The 21,741-nt window shown below is 40.6% G+C and overlaps 2 protein-coding genes across 2 annotated transcripts in view; both read right to left on the reverse strand.

Moving 5' to 3' along the window:
- The window catches only part of LOC118424990 (dynein heavy chain 6, axonemal-like), a 46,157-nt gene extending 38,489 nt beyond the window's left edge, over positions 1–7,668 (reverse strand). Inside the window, exons 1-11 of the mRNA XM_035833803.1 lie at positions 7,662–7,668; positions 7,340–7,494; positions 6,490–6,627; positions 5,849–6,037; positions 5,203–5,383; positions 4,625–4,850; positions 4,184–4,193; positions 3,827–3,973; positions 2,723–3,374; positions 1,498–1,572; positions 393–551 (exon numbers count right to left, since the gene is read on the reverse strand). Of these exons, the coding sequence (XP_035689696.1) occupies positions 393–551; positions 1,498–1,572; positions 2,723–3,374; positions 3,827–3,973; positions 4,184–4,193; positions 4,625–4,850; positions 5,203–5,383; positions 5,849–6,037; positions 6,490–6,627; positions 7,340–7,494; positions 7,662–7,668 (1,939 nt within the window). The remainder of the gene's footprint in view (positions 1–392; positions 552–1,497; positions 1,573–2,722; positions 3,375–3,826; positions 3,974–4,183; positions 4,194–4,624; positions 4,851–5,202; positions 5,384–5,848; positions 6,038–6,489; positions 6,628–7,339; positions 7,495–7,661) is intronic.
- A 1,078-nt stretch (positions 7,669–8,746) lies between these two features.
- Positions 8,747–21,485, reverse strand: LOC118424991 (dynein heavy chain 7, axonemal-like). Its single transcript, XM_035833805.1, has 19 exons — positions 21,315–21,485; positions 20,634–20,726; positions 19,529–19,651; positions 18,880–19,000; positions 18,421–18,545; positions 17,818–17,952; positions 17,291–17,386; positions 15,965–16,132; positions 15,325–15,517; positions 14,652–14,825; positions 13,969–14,193; positions 13,266–13,432; positions 12,707–12,870; positions 11,969–12,118; positions 11,166–11,303; positions 10,513–10,682; positions 9,731–9,977; positions 8,920–9,078; positions 8,747–8,750 (listed from the first exon to the last, which is right to left on the reverse strand). The coding sequence occupies exons 1-19, from the start codon at positions 21,483–21,485 to the stop codon at positions 8,747–8,749; spliced, it is 2,823 nt and encodes a 940-aa protein (XP_035689698.1).
- Between the last annotated feature and the right edge of the window lie 256 nt (positions 21,486–21,741).

Consider the following 21,741-nt stretch of genomic DNA (forward strand, 5'->3'; position numbering starts at 1 on the left):
CTGCTTTTCATTGAGGTCATTAGGAAAGAGGCAAGGGTCAGACAAAGTATATAACAGAGAACTGATACAATTAGGTCAAAGGTCAAAAATATATTAATTTTTGCTCCTACAGAACCTCTAGGAGAACCTCTACCTGGGGTATTAAAAAAGGCATCTTTGAGTTTCAGCACTTGCACAGACTTTACAAAAATGCAAGAATCACTGTCTATACAAATTGTACAAATCTTATGAAAAATAGAATTATTGAATCACTATTCAAAAATGTATGCATTTTGGTTATTGGGTGTACTGACTTCTATCTTGGCCAACAGCTAGGGACTAACTCAATGGCAAGTTGCGCCAAGCAAAATGTGGTTGCATTTGAAGGTGGGTATTTTGAGCACTGTACTCACCACAGTGGTCATTAGCTGCCATGTTGATGTCATCGATGAAGAAGACTTGTTGGTTGCTCATTTTCCCCTTGCTGCTGATGGTTCTGGCCGTGACGTTACGTTTGGTGAGCATGTCCATCTTGAACTCTATCACCTCTTGCAACTGGGAGGGTCTCAGGCCTGCAAAACGGAAGATAAACTATTTTGCATAAATCTGTCTGTACATATGTAAATACTTTACGTTTTGTGACCACATCTGAACTGTGAGCAGTGACACCTGTCCTGCAGTACAATGTGAACCAGTCAGAATTGCCCTGAAGAAGGTGACAGACGGTCACCAAACATTGGTGTGAATAAAGCAATGGTTGTGTAAAAAGAGTCTCTTTATTCAGAAGAGAAAAGAGATTTATTAGTACAATGCTATAGGTTGTAGGCCTATAGGCTGCAATGTTTTGCAAATACTGTAAATGCAGAAAGGTTTTGCAGTGGTTTTATGTTCGCGATTTTTGCGGTGGCCAGTTCACTGCAAACTTAAAACCACCACAAACTGCAAAAGGGAAGAAAGGCAAAGAGACAAGAGATTTATTAGTACAATGTACAGTGCTATGGGCTGCAGGCCTATAGGCTGCGATGCTTTGCAAATAAATCTCTAATAATCATGGAAGCTCATCTATGTTGGTAGTAATCATAGTACTAAATGATCACTGTCATCTTCTTCAGGATCAAAACTGAAACATGTACACCTTTGTGTTGGAAGAAAATTTAGTACTAAATTACTACAAACACAGATGAGCTTCCATGATATTTCGAGAAGAGATTTGTTTGTAAAACATTGCTACCTATATGCTGAATTGTGTAATACATAACAAGAGAGAGTGATCACATATCGTTCTTTTCTATTGCAATTAGAATTGGTAACGCTTGTCATAAAAACATCAAACAAAGAATAAAAATGTCTAAATGACTCAACATCATGAAAACATTCTATGCTAAAGATAAATAAGGTCTGATTTTTCTCAGACTGGTAGATACATGTATATGCTATCATAACTCTGTTTACCTAAAAGCAACAAGGAATAACATTTATTAACTTCAATGGGAATCAAAGTAATACTGTAACAGCTACCTGAAGACATGGGAACGCGAGTCAAATTGTGCTTGGGTTGCACCAAGTTCTGCATAAGGGCTGTTTTCCCAACACCTGTGGAGCATGAAAGAAAAGCTTATTACGACATGGAATAACATTTTTTTTCTAGAAGAAAGGCAATCAGAGATGACAGACATCATCCCCTTACCAACATTTCAAGTCCCACAGACAATAATAACAGCACTAAAGATTTATAGCAGAATCATACACAGCCACATAGATACCTACAGACAGTCAATAAACATTATTTCACTGCCTTGAGGCCACGCCAATTTAATTTCTTGGTTCACGGATTTTTTCATAAAAAATATGGTGCGAAAGGGCGAAATAAAAATAAAAATAAAAACTGTAAAATGGTTGGGGTAAAGGTAAGGGCTAATCCAAAATATAAAGAATAAAAAGTTTTCAGATTGAAAAAAGTACAAAACCACTATTACTGTTCAGTAACAGCACCTGTTTGTTGATTTTAAGGAGCTTATGATATAAAGGCCAATTTGCTACACCAGAAAGTTGGTGAATGGTTTCATTAATGGTGAAAATTTGCTGAATGGTAATTTTTATTTTTATTTTTTTTTCCAAAAAATTGGAGCGAACGAATCCGTGAACCAAGAAATTAAATTGGTGTGGCGTGAAGAGAAATAAAAACAGGGTTTTCTTCCAAAGGAAAACAAAGTTATAACAAACACAGTTTCAGCACCAAGGTCAGGGAATAGATAACTAAATGAACTAAAAGAATAAAAGTTTGGAGATTTTGTTATGATAGAGTTTTTGTGGTCTATGACTCGGCAGGTATAAACACAAACAAGCCCAAAAAGTTGTACTTAACTCGTTTGGGGTGAAGGAAAAAAAGACATACTGTAAGTCCATCTAATATTGTGATCCCATAATTTTAGCAGTTGGGAGGAAAGTGAGTAGTTCACAGCACTTAATGTCCAAGCTGGGAACAAACATCACCATCTTAAATGTTAGTGATTGTGTATTAAGCAATGATGAAATTTTGGCACTTGACTGATGACCATGAAATTTGCTAAAATTAAAATTACTGTTAACGAAATGGAATTAGAGTAATACGTTGTAATATACCTAATGTAATGTACTCTCCCAAGGTCAGCCCTTAATAAAAGCCTCAGTTAGTTGGATAACCTTGGCTGCCTGTATTGCCAGATAAACAAATAGAATAGAATAAAATAAAGTTGTGATATACCTGGTAAACCAGCTAGCAGCACTGCCTGCTGGGAAGTGGCAAGCAAGTCGATCAGGAACGAGTACCGTTCCACCTCGGGGAGGACAGTGTATGTGGAAACCATCATACGCGACCGTTCCGGGTTCTGCCTGTCCAGCCACCGGATTAGCGTCCCGGTTTTCGTGTCGATGCAGTAGTCGTAAACGCTCCCTATTGGCGGGATCAGAATCTGCTGGCTCGCTTGCGAGAGTGCCTTCCTTGCAAAGAGGTCGAATGCCGCGGTGTGCCTCTCGTGGAGGTGACCTCCGAACCCCCAGATGTACGCGAACACGAACATGCTCTGCGAAACGATCGCCTGGTTAGACGGAGAAAGATCCTCAAGGCGGATCATCCTACGCTGACTCCCCGCTGACGTCCAGCTGGCCTGGGATCGGGTGTCATCCCGTGGCGACTGCGACCGTACCGAGTTTGCGTCCGTCGTGTCCCTCGCCATGTGCTTGTTCAAGAGCGACGACAAGATGCTCAGGAAGGATGACACTTCTTGAAGACCTTTACAGCAGGGACTCTTGGCCCTGCTGGAGTAGCTGGTGTCAACGTCGAGAACACTGACAGCACTGGACGACAGGAACTCAATAGTTTGTGGGAACACATCGTTGATCAAGTCCGTCCACACCTTGAATAAATGAAAGAGAGAATGAAAGGTTGCTTAAATGCTTTAGGATTTTACATGGGCATATTGGTTGAAGTATTTACAATTCAGTGTAAAGATATATTTATAAGCAGTGCAAACAGTTTAACATTATAAACTATACATATCTTTTGTATGCGCGTGTGTGTGTGTGTTTATATGTTTATTTGCATTATATAAATCACAATATTCATAGAATGGTTTCTTCATATTGGTTTATACATACATACATAGAAACTAAAACAACATTGCAGCCTTGCTGTAAAACTAGATGAATTAAGTTACTTTTAGTCTTAAAATAGCTACCTTGACATATACAACATAACATTCTTGTCAATAATCACGTAAATTTATATCTGCTATAATACAAGAATAAAACATTGGATGCTAGTTTGTTTAGTAAGTCAACTAGAAACAGCAGTGTACTCTTCCAGTACCTTGACTGTCTGTGCCGTGACTGTCCAGCGGTTGTAGGCATTCAGGAACCAGGACTCGACTGTAGACCTCCAGATGTGCTCACCATCCTCAAAGTACACAATGGCAGACCTGCGAATGATGTCGACAAATAAGACATGATTAGACAACTTTCAATATCAATTCATACAAATTTTGAATACGGATGTATAGTCTTATGAACTAAAGCAGATCTGAATGAAAAAAGCAATATTTTAATTTGTGCTACATTGTTAAATTCAATGCTTCTTTCACTACAGCTGAACTTTGGAATGAAATAAGTGATGAAAAACAAAGCAACATCACAGTGTTTGATTGTAAACTTCTGATTGGTCACCCACTGTAACTGCCCTTCATGGAGCACACACACATGCACACCTAAACCACTGCTCCAACTGCTATCTGAATCTAATCTATTGAACCCCTTGCTTTGCCTATTGAGTCAGTGAAGTCAAGCTTGCCTAACCTGGATGTTTCTGACTTAGGCAGAAGAGATGCTGCTACAGTAACATGTACATTGTACCAGCTTGTCTTCATCATTAATGACAGTATTACAGCAGGCTCTTGTTGAACTACCAAAAATAAAAATCTAATGAAGCCTGTAAACTTACCTGCCAACCAGAGATGGCGACGCCCCATTGAGCTCTGACATCTCGAACAGCAGGGACGTGGTGGGCTCAAGCGCGATGGTGTCTCCATTGGCGAGGTGGATCCCTCGGTTTTGGTCCAACAGCGTAACGACGCACTCGGTCTCAAACAAATCTTATGAAACAGAAACTTACCTCCCGACTAAAGATGGCGACGCCCCATTCAGCTCAGACATCTCGAAGAGCAGGGAGGTGGTGGGCTCGAGTGCGATAGTGTCTCCATTAGCGAGGTGGATCCCACGGTTCTGGTCCAACAGTGTCACGACGCACTCGGACCACGGGGGGTCAAACCGCCCGTCCATGATGATCCACTGGTACACGGTGGTCGGTTCGCTCAGGTTGGTTTTTGACCTTCTGTCACCTGTAGGTTGAAAGAGTTAAGGAATTTGAAAATCCCCTTATGTTCATTCCATTAATGTCACTAAGAGGGTTTTGAAATAATATTTTGTAAAAAGTTTAAACTATTTTAATTAAAAGCATATTTCAGTCATAATTGTACTTAATTGTTAAAACAATGAAAATGAAAAATGAAAGTTTGAACATGTTTTTGTACTTGTATTAGCATCACAGTCACTCGGTAATGTGGAATTGATTCTACCTTAAAATTGACCATAAAAAAATTAAACCGAACTATTCCAAAAGCACTTGTACACAACACAAAGAAAACAAATCTACATATGCATTCAAAAAATGGGTTTCCCATATATACATACTTGACTGAAAGTTTTGGATCATCTTCTTTGCCGCCTCAGCCGTGTGAAGGGCGTTCCGCAGGAAGTTCGTCAGCAGTCCGTCCTTCCAGAAGTGGTCGTCAGGGTCATAGAACCCCAGCAGGTCCTCAAGGGAGTGGGCATTGGGGACCAGGACTGCGCCATCCACACGGGGGTAGTCAACCTGGAAATTTAAAATGATGAATGAAAATTTGTCGCGTTTCTTGCATGAAAACATTCCGCTTGTTTTCTTATTATACTCAAAAGGGCCTCATTTTTGAAAATGGCAGTGTGGCTTCAGGAGAATGGGCATTGGGAACCAGGACCCCACCATCCAAACGGATCAAAATTCTTTGAACAAAAGCATCCCCCCTGCTCCACTTTCTTTTCTTCTTATATTGCTGAGAAATGGTAAAATGGGTTCAAACATAATATTATATACACGCTCAGCACCTTGAGCAATCGATCACTGGTAGTATGACATTTCAAAAAATCAATCTTAGCTTCCAACACAATAATTCTATGCTCTATAATTATTAAATACTGTGCAACTTACTGTGCTTCTTACGTTACTACATGTAGTGAGTGCCTCTGTGAAGATACTGCTGCCACCTTTAACAATGAATGATTATAGCAAAGAAAAACATACTTCTTGGTGAAAACTTGCCTCTGGAAGTGAGGCCAGGTCCATCCGATTGATGGACTTGGTGGAGCGCGGCTTGTCGGGCGAGTCATCCAATGTCTTCCTCCTCATGTCGTCTTGGGTCATCCTCCTCTCAAGACTTCCCACAAGGCGGGACTTGGAGATCTTGGGGGTGGGGTAGATGTCGGGGGTCTCCTGAAAGTAGGGGTGGGTGCAGAAAATTCAGGTACAGGTACGGTTCAGGTCCAAAAGATTAGGTCCAGGTCTGGACCTGAACCTGGACCTTATTGTCTAAGACAACTTGTGAATGGGTGATATGCAAAACAATTTATTTTGCAACAAAGAAATCTGTTTGGTAGAGTATCCTACTGTTTCTACTGGCATTTTAAAATCCTATAGTCTTGTAAGCAATGCTAATGCCTATGTTAACCTAGACAAAGGTTTGACTGTAGAAACTTGGTACAAATGACAATCAACTTTCCTCTACTTCGCTCGTATTATTTTCTTGGGCTGATAAGACGCAAAACATGTATTGAATGCCTGCTGCTATAATCTGTTCATTTTCTTTCCTGTTCCACAATCCGGTCCACTGACTTTTTCTAGGTCCGTTTTTTTCCGGACAAGAAAAAACAGTTTTGTACCCCTACCTGAGTGGCGTAGATGTTCTCATTGAGGATGTTGAGGACCTCTGCGAGTATGCGGTACGTCGTGGTCTTCCCGCTTCCGGAGGGCCCAACCAGCATCACGCCTTGTTGGGCCTGTAGTGCTGCCCACAGCTGGAGGATCTAGTATAACATATAGAAACATTTTTACAGTAAGAATTAGAGCCAGCTACATGTACAGCATGCATTACATTGTGGTCTTCCCGCTTCCTGAGGGCCCCACTAACATCACGCCTTGTTGGGCCTGAAGAGCCGCCCACAAATGGAGGATCTTGTATGAAATGTAAAAACATCTTTTTAAATTTGTTCATCCATTCCTTGTTAACCTTGGGCTCAATGGCCCATACATACATACTCAACACACAAATATCATTTAAAAGAAACAAAAGCCACTTAATGTAAATATGACTACATAAAGACAGCACTGTCAAGCTGTCTCTTACAATAGGCAAACCAGATAATAGTATTGAGAACAGAATCTACTCAAAGAGAATGCACTAGCATACCAATCAATGGACATGGATGGTCAATGTTCACATAACCTGGAATACAAAAGCCAACTTACATCATAAGTTGGGGTCCCAATACATCTAAAATCTCAAATGACCTTAGCTAAATGTTAACAAATGACATTGGTTTCGAGAAAGCCGTACCTTGTCCAGATGTTTTTGTGTTGCCTGTAGCTTGTCTGTCTCCATGAGACCTTATGAAATATCGCTCTTTCTCAGACTCTAAGTCTAACTCAACATGTAACAATATGGCATGTATACATGTAACTCTAACACTGCCTGCCTCAAATGACTTCGACTTGACTCTGGATGGGAAGAAGCCATACCTTGTCCAGATGTTTGCGTGTTGCCTGTAGCTTGTCTGCCTCCATGTGCTCCTGGATAGCGTTGATGAGGACAGGGTCGTTGGTCTTAGCTGAAGCCGGCCGGTTGCTAACAGGGAACGCTGTCCTCAAAAGATCCTTTACCCTGGATACCTCATCTGGGGAAAACAATTATTATAGATTTTAAACCTAAGCATTGAATTTCAAATTTTCAATATGATAGTATAAATTTGGTAACACAAGACAGACAAAGAAAACACAGACTGAGTATATCTATAAAATACATGTACATGTACATGGTACACATGCAGATAATCAGCTGAACATTCCATCCTAAATATGACACAAAAATATACACAAGTACAATGTCATGTAATGGCCACATCTATTCTCCTTACGTCTTGTTGTTTGGTGTCTTTTATATCAAACATTTCTTTTCCTTCTCAAAAGCTGCCCAGTCTGGCCCCAGTTTGGGAATGTGACATAGGCACAACAGATGTGCTTACCAGGATTCTGCAGTGTAGGGATGAGGATAGATGAGATGCCTCGCACCAGGGCCATCTCTTCCATCTCCAGGGAGTTGGGCCGGAGAACGGACTCCCGATCCACAGAGTCACTACTGCTGAGCTGCAGCCACCTGGTCTGGAGCTCCTGTTGGGCAAGAGCGAGCATCACCTGCCGAGGACAAAAAACCAAAGATGTTGTAAAATTTCGACAACAGAAGAAGCCAGTTAATTGCACAACAGAATAACTGCACACTTCTGTTTATTGCATGGAATCCCAAAGTGATGCAGCCCAGCTGAATAACTTCATTTTGTAGCACCATCCAGATTATTGTGCTGGCAAATGGGGAATGCAATTAAACGGCACTTACTGTTACAATATTTCTTTGTCATGATATCATCGCCACATTTCAGTGTGTACATTTGATATGTTTTTGATATTTAGACATCCAGGTAAACAGTGTTCAAAGGCAATTCAATTCATCTCTACAACTGGATTAAAATTGGAGATTCACTTCTTGATGTTTCAAGTGACATCCAACACAGTCCTATAGCATTACTAGAATTCTTTGTGTGACATCTATTACTCTTCTTCAGCATTACTATTCTAGTGACTGAAGAAGAGTAAAGGATGTCACTCAAAAGTGAGAGTATGACTTGTGGAATTTGGACCGTGTAAGATCACATGTATGATCTTTTACTTCTTCTATCGTGACTTAATGATAAGTTGCGAATTTGAACTTTTAACAAGCAAAGTATGTAGGGTAAAATTTCTACATTGTAATGCATTCACAACATTTTGTTACCAACCTTAACACTGTGCAGGCTGACAGCAGGTGTCTCTACAGACAACAGCTGTTTCTCCAACAGCCTCAGAAACGAACAGTGTAGTGTACATAGATTCTGTTTATCTCAACATGTAAATTAATGTGTACATTTGTTTGTAAGTTTTTTCATTCATATCCTCCTTTTTGTTTGTGTGTACATTTGTATAGTGTTGTACAAGGCTTTTGATGTGTTGATAAAGATTGTTATAATATGACAATTAAATATTTTCCATGACATTGTACAAATTCATACCCTTTGTTACCAACCTTCACACTGTGCAGGCTGACAGCAGGTGTCTCCACAGACAACAGCTGTTTCTCCAGCAGCCTCAGAAACGTCTCAAGTTTCCCGGCAAGGAGCCTGTGGCCCTGGAACCCCCCGCACAGCAGAATGGACTGAACCAACAGTTTCCTGTGCAAACATTATCAAGTCAACTAGTATTATAATAATAATAATAATAATCATCTGGTGTATTTTGCCAGCCAGTAGGTACCCAGTATGAGTAATGAGGCTGTTTAACGTGGTCGAGGCACCTCCTCGAGCACGGGACCCCCGTTTTACGTCCCTCCCGGAAGACGATTTCGTGGAAAACTTCGTGAGGCTACAGCAATCCGGACGTCCTTGGTTGGTCCCCCATCCAAGCACTATCCGGACCGTCGCGTTGTTTAACTTCCGAGATCGAGGGATCGGGTGTACCAACGCGCCACGCGGCCGTATTAGGTTTGATATCATCATACATAAGACCTCACTGTCCCTGAACATAATAGTGTGTTTGAAAATTGGATATTATTCAGTTTTAGATATGTGATAGGCTCTCGACATTTCCTGATGTAGACATTTGTCAAAACACAAAATCATCACAATCATAGATTTTGCAGATATCATGAAATCTAGAATCTTTCTCATATATCATTAATCAGAGTAGATTTGGCAAGGAAAACCATTCTGCATGTTCAACATGTGTCATGCATAACAGAAAAAAAATACAGATTTTGAAGAAATATCAACTGCTTACATATGATATCAAGCAATCCAATATGAATATCTTTTTTCTACAACTCACCTGTCCGGTACAATAAGTGTGACAGGTCTGTAGGCAGACCTCAGAGTCTCTGGTATCGTCTGAAACGACTGGTCTCTGGTGTTTAGGGTGAGGAAGGGGGAGAAGTTGGTGTTGGCCTTCATCAGGCTCCCGTTGAATGTCACCAGGCCCAAGGTCCGAGGCTCGTAACTGAACGTTGAGGATAAGTGCTGGGATTTGGCAAAGTCTTGGAGGTCGAGGGAGAGGGCAGATAGTGCTGTAGATAGCTCTGTGGAAAATAATCATAGATGAAGCTAAATTCATATATTATGTACCAATCAGTCAGCCTTATTTTCATTTTGATCCACTCACACCAGGAATAGACCACTAGCCTGGTTCATGTCAAAATGCAGTTACTCCAGCAACTGAACATGATTTTGGAAACCGACATTTGACAATTTCAAAATCATATCCAGTTGCTTGAATTGACTGTTTTGGGCATATACAATATATTCTTACAGTATCTGGATGTGTAACCTTCATCAGCAGACCTGTTTGTTTCCATAAATGTGATGCGCTATTTAATGTGCTAAAGGTGAAGCTTTCCTCAAACATGGTACCTCCATTTAACGCCCTATGATTGTCACCCGTAGCCAAAGCATACGCACTCAATTGCACCTGAGTCAATTGGAGGTTCTTCCCAGTATGATCGAACCAATTTTATGTACTAGCTTACATTTGCTGTATAAAAACCTGATGTTTTTCTCCTTTGGCTGTGCAAACAAAAGAACAACTAGATTTAGGTTGACAGTATCATGTGTCACCTTTCTGGTCAGTACCAAATATGGAGTGTCTCCTGTGTTGCCCTGTATACACAGTTTGCAGATCATCCTCCGGTGGAAATGATGCTAACGATGCTACAGTCCTTCTCCTTCTCCGTATTGTAGGGGCACTCCTGATGGTGTACTGGCTGTTGGAAGAGGCTGCAAGGATCCTATAGAAAATTGAACAGGAAAAAATGATTCAAACTTTGTAGCAGGGCTTGTCTCCAGCTTAATTTTTTTTCCATCCCACTCATTGTTGTTGATTCCTGATTAAACGTGTCATTTTAAGCTGATGAAAGTACATTTTCATCACTTTCATGTCATTTATGGTAAAATCATTTTCCATCCCAATAGGCAAATTTCTGTCCCGGGTCCTGGAGACAACACTGCTTTGTAGGTATAAGTAATTGAAGTGGACAACTCAGACAAAAGTTAAACTGTTCAGACTTATGCCACATCTTCATAAAGGACGTTGTCAGTAGCAACATACATAATATATCCTAGTTCCAGTTTTGGGGAGTTGCCATAAACTTTCTGCTACTACAACAAGACAGGAGTAAGACAGTCCCAAATTTGGGTACATTTTAGTCTAATTTTTGTGTTGAATCAGGCTACTATTGCTTAGGTTGCCTTTAACAATAAGCTGTACACACCTGTATGCGTTCCTGAGGTGGTCCAGGTGATGAGACAGGACAGACATGACACCTGTCGGCAGGTGGTTGGCGTCGTCCAGACACACCCAGGCACCTGACTGGATCCCACCCACCAGGTGCTGGGTCAGGGCTGAGATCCTGGGAAGATAGGAAAAAGGGCAATGAATTAGAAATGTCATAATTCACCAACTTACATATCACAGTTCTCCAGAGCAGTTGAGTATTGGGGGCCCTCACACTGTGACTTGCATCCCCTACACTGTGATGACATGTGTATCCCCTATGCTGTGATTTGTATCCCCTATGCTGTGATTTGTATCCCATATGCTATGATTTGCATCCCTATGCTGTGATTTGCATCCCCTATGTTGTGATTTGCATCCCCTATGCTGTGATTTGTACCCCCTATACTGTGATCTGTATCCCCTATGCTGTGTTGTGTATCCCCTATGCTGTGAAGTGTATCGCTATGCTGTGCTTTGGATCCCCTATGCTGTGTTGTGTATCCCTATGCTGTGATTTGTATCCCGTATGCTGTGTTGTGTATCCCTATGCTGTGATTTGTATACACTATGCTGTGTTTTAACCAGCATAGGAAGCTTTTCTGTTGCTTTGTAACAAAGTTTTAAAGATGCTGACTTATTCCATTAAAATTGGCCCTCAATCTGCAGGAAATAGTGTTTTACATTCAAAATGTTTCAGGGGGATGATCTTCCTACATACAATGCTCAAGCCTACGATGCTTGTCCCCTACGTTGTGAAAAGAGCCTGGTAAAACTCCTTCCAATAAACATGTTACTTACCCAGTCATGTGTGTACAGTTATAGGTGATGAAGTTCCTGCCCAAAGCTCGAGCCAGTTCTGCAACAGTCTCAGACTTCCCCACCCCCTCAGGGCCCATCACTGCTCCACAGGCAAAGGATTGGACCGATCCACTCAGGGACAGGAGGCACCTGTTGTAATTATGAACACACAAATCAAGATCAACAGTTGTATAAATAAGAATACTTTCATACAACAATTGCAGAATGTTTAATATTGGGTTGGCCAACTACTCTCTCTTTGCAGCCAGGGGCTGAATTGTGAGGAGCTTACAATAGGCGGGGCTAAATCACAAGATTCCGGAGTGGCAAGATTCTGGAGTCTTTTCGTAGTAGGATGGAACCTAACTTAATTTTAGCAACTTTAGCAGTCACTACTTAACCACTTACATTTCATCATCACAACTATCTGATTACTGTGCGGAGTCCAGCTACATCAGTACATGTAGATACTTGTTCTCATTGCTAAAATTAGATGCCATGAACTGCTCGCTTTCCCCCAAACTGCTAAAATTATCGACTGTGATATTTAAAGGATTTACAGCTGTAACACAAACCACATAAACAAAAAATCCTATACTCTTCAGTATACTTGCTTCTACTCTTCAGCACAAACCTGATGTGTTACTGTTATGTCCTTAGACAGTTTACCTGGTATGTAATACAAACGAACAAACAAAAAACTCTTACTTGTAAACCAATAAAGAAATAAACCCTTACCTGTCAGTTAAAGGAGTAAGAATCAGCCTGTTGACTGGTCCGAGGTACTCATAATCATACGGCAGTGACCAGTTGAGCTGATTGACCACACAGGGGCCAAACTCAAACCCTTGTTCCACATCTAATGAGCGGCGTGTGGTTTCAGGGTCACCGGTATCCTCAACCTGGGAAAAATGAAATGACAAAGTTCAAGTCTAGAAAAAACTCCTTGTAAATGGCTTACATAATCTGTACAGACAACATGATAATATATAGTTCAGAACGAAACACTGTTGCTGACAAAAAATTAAAAATATTTCTATGGTAATGTCAACTAAAGCCAAACCTGTACTCTTGACTATCTCTTATTGCAGCACAAGGAACAATTGGCTATTGTGGACATTTTTTGGTGGTCCATAATAATTATTATAATTCAACTTTGTCAAATTATTATTCCCATTAACACCCTGTCTATGGTGGCAAATTCCCTTCTGTGACATTATGAAAGGTTACTACAGACAGGACTTTAACTTGAAGAATATGAGTTCTCAACACTTAAAAAAAGCTCCATTTGTAATACCTTGTGGGATTCTTTCAGTTTGGCGACATTGAACTTGGTGACAGGTTTGATGTCCATGCTGTACTTCATGACTTTCTGCCAATCAAAACAGTTGTCTGTCAGGGCCTTGGCTTCCAACAGCATGCTGATCACGTCTCTCTGGTGTACTGCCTGGCTCACTAGGTTACCTGCAGGAGAGGGAAGATTTTGATTTATTTACCTAGTCAAAACAAAATAAAACAAAAATCTTGGTGACAGTTCCATTACCCAGAGTGATGTGCATTTTCCTAATTCTCTGTACAAGACTTAGTCCACCACCCCTGCAGTTTTGGAGCAAGCTGCTAGGGGCCCAAACTACCACCACCTCTCCTTTACATTAAAAGCTAAGTGTCACAGGGCTCAGAGCAAGAAAAAACACAATACAACTACAGGTAGCCAAATATTTTAGTTTTTCTGATTTTCTAATTTGGTTTCCCAAAACAACAAAAACTCCTTACCCAGAATGATGTGTGTTTTCCTAATACTCTGTACAGGTCGATTCCTTTTTCTCTAATTTGTTTTCCACAAAAAACAATCCTTCCTTACCCAGAGTGATGTGAGTTTTCCTGTTCCCTGTACAGCTCCTGCAGGGCCCCAGCCTCTCCTCCAGGCTTTATATTTATTGTTTTCTAATTATCTTTCCCCAAACAAAAGAAAACAAAAATCTTAGTGACAGTTTCCTTACTCAGAGTGATGTGAGTCTTCCTGATGCTCTGTTCCCTGTACAGCTCCCTTAGTGTCCCCAGCCTCTCCTCCAGATTGGAGCTCATCCTCCCTTTCAGGTCCATGAGCCTCTGTCTGTCCGAGGCCCGTAGGGCCGCGCCGACGTCACGCGCCCAGAGCACGGTTTCGGCCAGCACTGCGCACTGACTGGGGAATAGCCTCAACCAAGTTTGTACAGGCATGGGATCTGTAAGTGGAAAAAATTATGTTTAAACATGTATCTTGCAACATGTTTCAACATGCTTCAACATGTTTTAATTACCCTTGCCTCTTCCCATGACCTCAATGGGATCTGCAAGTGGGAAAAACAATGTTTAAACATGTACATGTGTGTGTATGTATCTAATAATTGCAGCAGTTGAACAGATGGACAGGGCAACCTAACCTAGTTACTACTCAGTGCATACAGTGTAGTACACTAGACCTTCAGATCAGGGCAAACTAGCCCATAGCCAGGGCAAAATGAATCCCTTTAGGCTGGTTGGTCAATGAGACTTACCCATTTCAAACCTTTTTGTGGTAACGTCGGTTAATGAGCAAATTAAGGAATTGGTTCTAGAGCACTCATTTGATGACAACAGACCCTCCCGCAAACGAGCCTTACAAATTAAAAACGATTTTAAGTCCCACAAGTTAGTGACTTACTTTTCTCCAGCCTGGCCTCCAGACATGCCTGCAGTGCTGTCCCCACAGTGTTCCTCATGGTCTGCTCCACTGCCTGCAGCCACTGGGTCGTCTGGGTGTTGGCCTCTACCCTGCGTACAAGGTCAACGACCTCCCCTGACTCTCCCTTGATCGCAGTGGCTTGCAAAACCTCAGCTAGGAAAAAAGTTGTATTTTGTGAATATTTCTAGACCACACCCATTCATTTCCTTGGTAATCAATCATCTTTTGTACAATTAAGCAACATCAAAATGAAGGAATGTGAAGAAAGCTGGTCGAAACTATGTCTGCTAACGTACAGGCTTTACTCTTATACTACATTTTTATGCTTGTCTTTCAGTGGTACAATATTTTTCTCGGCCAAGAACTGACAAATAAAATAAGTAAATCATAATCAACATAAGCAGTATGGTGGTCTGCAAAAGTTCAGACTATACTATGGTTTATTGTTAAAGTGCAATACCATGAGAGATCTAACATTTTGACACAAGATAATTCCTTGGAAACTTATGTTTTATGATATGACAACTTGAAGTCACTTTTCTTGAAATTTCAGGTATGGGGATAGTCATCATAACAGTTTTGTTATCACTCCTGCACAATGTGTACAGTTATAATATTTCATAGTTCATTTATTGTAAACTATGCTCCTTACCATGAAGGTCAAGGTCAAGTGCTGTAGTTGTATGATTGACATCTGCAGGGAGGGCAAAGTTCAACGCCCTGATGCCATGGAAGCACTTCTTGACAAAGGAGGTCATAGTCCGGGGGTCACGTGACAGGGACAGCAGCTCCACAATCTCAGAGTTGCTGAGGAAATGGAGCCTGGGGAACTCATTTCGAGTCGCCTGGGAAGAAAAAATTAAAATGACCATTCTTTAATAGACGTACTTTAATTCGAGGTATCTGTAATTCTGGCAAACAAAATTTATACAAGATTTTTTGTTAAAACTCGCTCGTACATCAAAGGAAGGTTATGATTTCCTTTGGAAACTTTAGAGTTCATAACAGTGATATTTTCAGCACTAGGGACAGATACAAAGAAGCATAGCATATCTGTAACACATCTAATTACCTAAACCTAGCTGTATGATTGAATTATCTAAATTTGGCTCCTACTGCTTTATCTTCTTAGCACTCAGCATTTGGGAAAGAGTATGGTAGTTGAGCACACACCACTACCAGCGGCCCAGGGCTACATAAATGGAGATGGGTGCCACCAAACTTCACCATTTGGTATACAGGAAGGACTTTAGTTTTGACTTTTAACTAACGCACAAAATAATGATCCCTACCATGAGTTTGCTGTCCAGTTTCTTGATGATTTTCTCCTGCTCCTCAATGCACCACTTGAGCAGCTGCCTGAGAGCCTCTCCCTGTAACTCCCTCCAACCCTTCTGTCCTCTCCTCTTACTCAGGACTGACAGCATCTTAGGGTCCTCTACTACATCCTGCATGAAGCTCTGGAAAGGAAAGTCACACAGAGATTATTAGGACATAGATGTCATGGACACAACTAGCCTTGTAGCTCCCACCAACCCTTCTTTCCTCATCTCTTACTCAGGACCGACAACATCTTAGGGTCCTCCACTACATCCTGCATAAATCCCTGGGAAGGAATGTCACACAGAGACATTAGGACATATTCCTTTATTCCTTTATTCCGATACCCTTTAGCCCTATTTAGGGCTAGTCTACCAGGGTTCATATGAAACAATGAAACATACATAAACAAACGCAAATATATACACAAACATACATGTATATATACAAACAGATAATAATAGATACACAATCATTAAAAAAACTATTGGCTTGAGAAGACTTGATACATTGCCTTTTTAAAGCGTGAGATGTTGGGCAGGGATTTAATGTAAGGTGGTAGGTCATTCCAAAGACTGATGGCACGGTAGAGGAAAGTTCACTTTTTTGAGTTTGTTTTTGGCTTAGGGAGTTTAAAACTGAAGGAGTTGGATAATCTAGTTGAATATGTGTGGGTAGAATGGACAGGGACGATGGAGCTGTAAATGTTATGGGGCTCCTTACTGACAAGTATTCTGAAAAACGTAGTCAATGTGCTGATGGCGAATCTTTCTCGTACCATGGGCCAACGAATGCATTTGCTTAACATGTGTTTCTAGTGGACATTTAAGCACCAATCTACAGGCTCTGTTCTGTACAACCTGGAGCTTTCGAGCATTTGATTCAGACATGTTTGCTAGAACTGGGAGACAGTACTGTGCTACTGATAATACAAGTGCATAGTTGCTATTCTTGCTACCATCTTATATTTTTCCTTTCCCTTCTGTCCTCGTCTCTTACTCAGCACTGACAATAGCTTAGGGTCCTCCACTACATCCTAAATAAAGCCCTGGTGAGGAATGCTTGCAAATGTTTAACCTTAACATTTCATGTTGTCATCGTGTTTTGTGGTTGAGGAGTTACTAAAACATTTGCAAGGTATTGTGATTTAAAAATCTTGTTTTCCTATGACTTACAGCCTGAGTGAGCTATTTACAGAGTAGAGACTGGGTTAAAGATTAAAACTAGCATAGTTTGTTGCATACAGAAATTATGCATGGCCAGAAAGAAAAGACTTTGTCACATCTTATCAGACATACCTTGTACTTCTTGTCTACTTCAGAAAACATGGCTGCTTCATCTGGTAGCTGCAGCACCAGGTTGATGTCAGCAAAGGACTTACTTAGAAACAACCACTGTGGGAAAATAGGCAAAATAAAAAAAAAATAGTTTGAATTTTAGACCACAACAACTTAACATCAACTCTCATGATTCCACCAGATGCTGTAATATCGCCACATGAGAAAACACATGGACTTAGAGTGATTTAAAGAGATGTACCAATGCAGCATCAGTAATCATGAGGTTCATACACTTCAGATTCATACGAGTGTTTAAGACAATCTCGTGAAGGCCTCTATAATGATTTTTTACATGGTGGTATTATGAGAGCGGATGTTAATTGCATAGTGAGAAAAAAACTTTTCTCCAACTCAGAATATGGGTAAGATAGCTCAAGAAGTCCCTGAGATTTGATGAAAAATTCTGGTGTGAGATTCCATTGAGAGAGTGTTCACTACAATCAGTAGCATTTTACTAAAGAAAATTAAATTAATCTTTCTCTGACCTTGGTTTGGCACTCTGTCCACAGGTGGATGATGTCGTCTACCTGCTGCAGCGTGACCCTCCACACCTCTGCTTGGGAGCGCAGGTCCGCGATGTGCGGGGACGCCAGCATGGCCTGCAGGGTCACCTCTGTGTCCTGACAAGGTCAAGTACAAGTGAAAGTTACATCAATTGAGTTTAGCTCACTGGAGAGTGGTGAAATCAAAGCTTCCTTTATGAAATGTTACAGATTTTGAGAATTATTTTGTTTATTCATGACTGTAAAATTATTGCTAACTCTGTCTCTGCATTTTTTTCTGCCTTTCCGTGGGACCTTGGACAAATCAGCCTTTCCATCCTACAAGTCTCAAGCTACACCAATTTCCCCCTCACATCCTGCTACTCTGCTAACTAATGTTAAAAAAACTACACCAGGACAAAAAAATACACCAAAATATTTTAATGGAGGTAACAAGGCAATGATGAGATGGCAGACTTCACCCCCTTTATCAATACTGCTTTGCAATCACTTCAGACAAAAAAAAACTTCATCCATTGAGAACACTCTACACAACCACACCCAACAGTTTAAACTGATTCTGACCAATCAGAGCTCGTGTCTTACCTCCAGCTGGTACCTCAGCTCATCTGTACCAATCAGAATGTACGTCTCTTCTGTGACTATCCTGGTACGACTCTTGGATTTTGCAGCCTGGAGTCTGGCCACTGGACTACCAGTCCGCTTTTTCTCTGTAAGAAGAAATGTTACAAATAAGCCTCTAGATTGTCATATTCATTCAGTAGAAATCATTCTGTGTTCATACAAAAGAATCATCTTACAGCCACATTTATCTTATTTATTGGTTCCCAAATATATAGATAGAAATAGTTCTGAACCAAAAGACTACCTTGAAAACTAAGTCTGAGATGAAAGTTCTCTCTTTCAAATATGTGAATGATTCCACAACAATTGCTTTGGTGACAATGTATATAACGGGAGTGTACAGATAACAAAAGTTACAATCTTGTATTACATGTGAGAAAAAAAGAAATCAGTTGTTGTAGTTTAAGAAAAAGCCCTGACCTCTCCTAACAGGAAGTTCCCGGATGTACTTGGCCAGTTTGAACTCCTTCTCCTCCCACATCCTCCTCAGCTTACCCAGGGACTGCTCAAGGGAAAACTCTGATGTGGCAGCGGTGTAAATCTGGACAAAACAAACAGTTGAAACTTTATCTGTGATTATATCCAACATTCTACGGAATTAAAAATCCCCAAAACAACAAATAAACACATAAGATTTTTGTCCTACTGCAGTCGTCTTTAGAATTCATAGGACCTGTCAGCAATGCAATTATATTGATGCACTTTTTACTTTTACTTATTTTTTCAAATTAGAGTTGTAGGGCTGCATCAAATATGTTGTCGGATGTATCCTGACTTATGTGATATGACACAACTATTTCTTGTTTCATGATCTTTTTCCCTGTCTCTGTTCTATTGATACTTTCATGGCCATTTCTGGCATGATCTCACTTTACTTGTCCCTCCATTGATAGCTTTTCAGCGTAGCACTAGGTTTTCCTCTAGCTTGCCTCATTATACTGTTCAATTACCAGTCTCCAAGTTCTTCTACAGTTTGGCTGTCAAAGGAAAAAAGTTGTTGCTGCAACAAATTTTTTCCTTTGACAGCCAAACTATTGAACTTGATTCTAAATTAACATATAACATGTACCTGGTTGATGAGTTGACTGTGCTTTGGCAGGTCCATGTCTATCAGGTCCCCCACACTCATGGACCAGCCAATCTCATTAGGGTCCTTCCCCATCCCTACATACAGCTGCTTCCAGTGACGGTGCTAAATAAAGGAAAATAATCAATAAGATATGATCAGCATTTTACAGCAGAAAGTAAACTGAGGTAAAATCCTGCTGATATGATGAAATGGAACAGTTTGCTAAATGTTGTGACCAGGGCCTTAGCTTCAGGACCCGTCTTTCTGTCTCAGGACAAAAAGTTGTTTTTGCTGTTGGGACAGAAAAACATTTTAATCCATCCGTCCCCAAACTAACATGAAACTGTTAAAAATTTATTTTCATAAGCTTAAACTGACATATTTTTAAGTAGAAACATCAGCAACATGGGCTCCCAAACAATGAGTGGGACGGAAAAAATCTTAAGTTGAGGACAGCCCTGCATGTGACCTATTTTTTGCAGAGGTGATAAAAATGATCATGTATGTTACCATAGATAGTTGAAAATAAAACAACATTACTACATAAGATTATCCCAACTATAGATTAGCACAGGCCCTAACCTTAAGAGCATCAGACCCCAGCTTGGCAAGCAGAGGCAGGTTCTGTTTGAAGTCCTGCATCATGTTGACCCAGTGAGCCACTCACCTTGTCTCCCTCCGGGACATCATAAGATTACCATGATGTAACACTAGCTCACCTTTATCCGCATGGTAACCTACATGTTTATCCGTTGTTTTTCAAAACAGGGTATTTTACTGGCACATCAACTAGACGGGTGGTAGTTTTTAACCGCAATATACTGAAAATATTGCAATTCGACACCAATGTCCATCAACGTGATATCCTCAAATACCCTGTTCTTAAAAACAATGGATATAGGTTACCCAATGGATAAAGGTGAACTAGCGTTAACTGTAAGAACTAACCTTGAGAGCATCCGACCCTAGCTTTGCGAGTAGTGGCAGGTTCTGTTTGAAGTCCTGCATCATATTGACTTTTTTTCCAAATTTTTCATGATTTCCCCCCCCCCCCCATTTTTTTACATCATAAGATTATCATGTTACTGTAAAAGTAGAGACTAACCTTAAGAGCATCAGAGCCCAGCTTGGCAAGTAGCGGCAGGTTCTGTTTGAAGTCCTGCATCATGTTGACCCAGTGAGCCAGAACCTTGTCTTTCTCAGAGACATCATAAGATTACCATGTAACGCTAGTTCACCTTTATCCGCATGGTAACCTATATCCGTTGTTTTTCAAAACAGGGTATATAACAGGCACATCAACCAGACGAGTGGTAGTTTTTAACTGCAATATACTGAAAAATTGCAGTTTGAAACCAACGTCTGTCAACGTGATATCCTCAAATACCCTGTTCTTAAAAACAACGGATATAGGTTACCCCACAGATAATGGTGAACTAGCATTAACCGTAAATGTAAGGACTAACCTTGAGAGCGTCGGACCCCAGCTTGGTGAGTAGCGGCAGGTTCTGTTTGAAGTCTTGCATCATGTTTTTACTTTTTTTCCAAATTTTTCATGATTTTTCAGGTATTAAACCTATATCCGTTGTTTTTCAAAACAGGGTATTTAATAGGCACATCAACTAGACGGGTGGTAGTTTTTAACCGCAATATACTGAAAATATTGCAATTTGAAACCAACGTCCGTCAACGTGATATCCCCAATACCCTGTTCTTAAAAACAACGGATATAGGTTACCCCACAGATAAAGGTGAACTAGCATAAACTGTAAATGTAGGAACTGACCTTGAGAGCGTCGGACCCCAGCTTGGCGAGCAGAGGGAGGTTCTGTTTGAAGTCCTGCATGATGTTGACCCAGTGAGCCAGGACCCTGTCGCCCTCTGGGATATCCTCTGCCATCATCATGGCTGCCGTCTGCCAATCTGTCAGCTTTCCCATTGCCTTCTTCACATTCATCTGTGGAAGATGTTGTTATCATTATTGTAAACGAACCTTAAAAGTGTTTGCATTGGCTTTCTTTTCTACGTTTTGGCAGTGACTTCGTACCGCAAAATCATATTAACACTCTGAATGTACATTTTGCAAATCTTCTGAACTACAGAATTATTTCAACGTTGAACTTCAAACATAGAGACTCATCCTTTTCCATCCTACTAGAAAATATAAACACTGCATTCACAGTACAAATGTATGTAATAACTAGATGTCCATA

This window comes from Branchiostoma floridae, chromosome 10 (genome assembly GCF_000003815.2).
Source record: "Branchiostoma floridae strain S238N-H82 chromosome 10, Bfl_VNyyK, whole genome shotgun sequence".
Lineage (NCBI taxonomy): Eukaryota > Metazoa > Chordata > Leptocardii > Amphioxiformes > Branchiostomatidae > Branchiostoma > Branchiostoma floridae.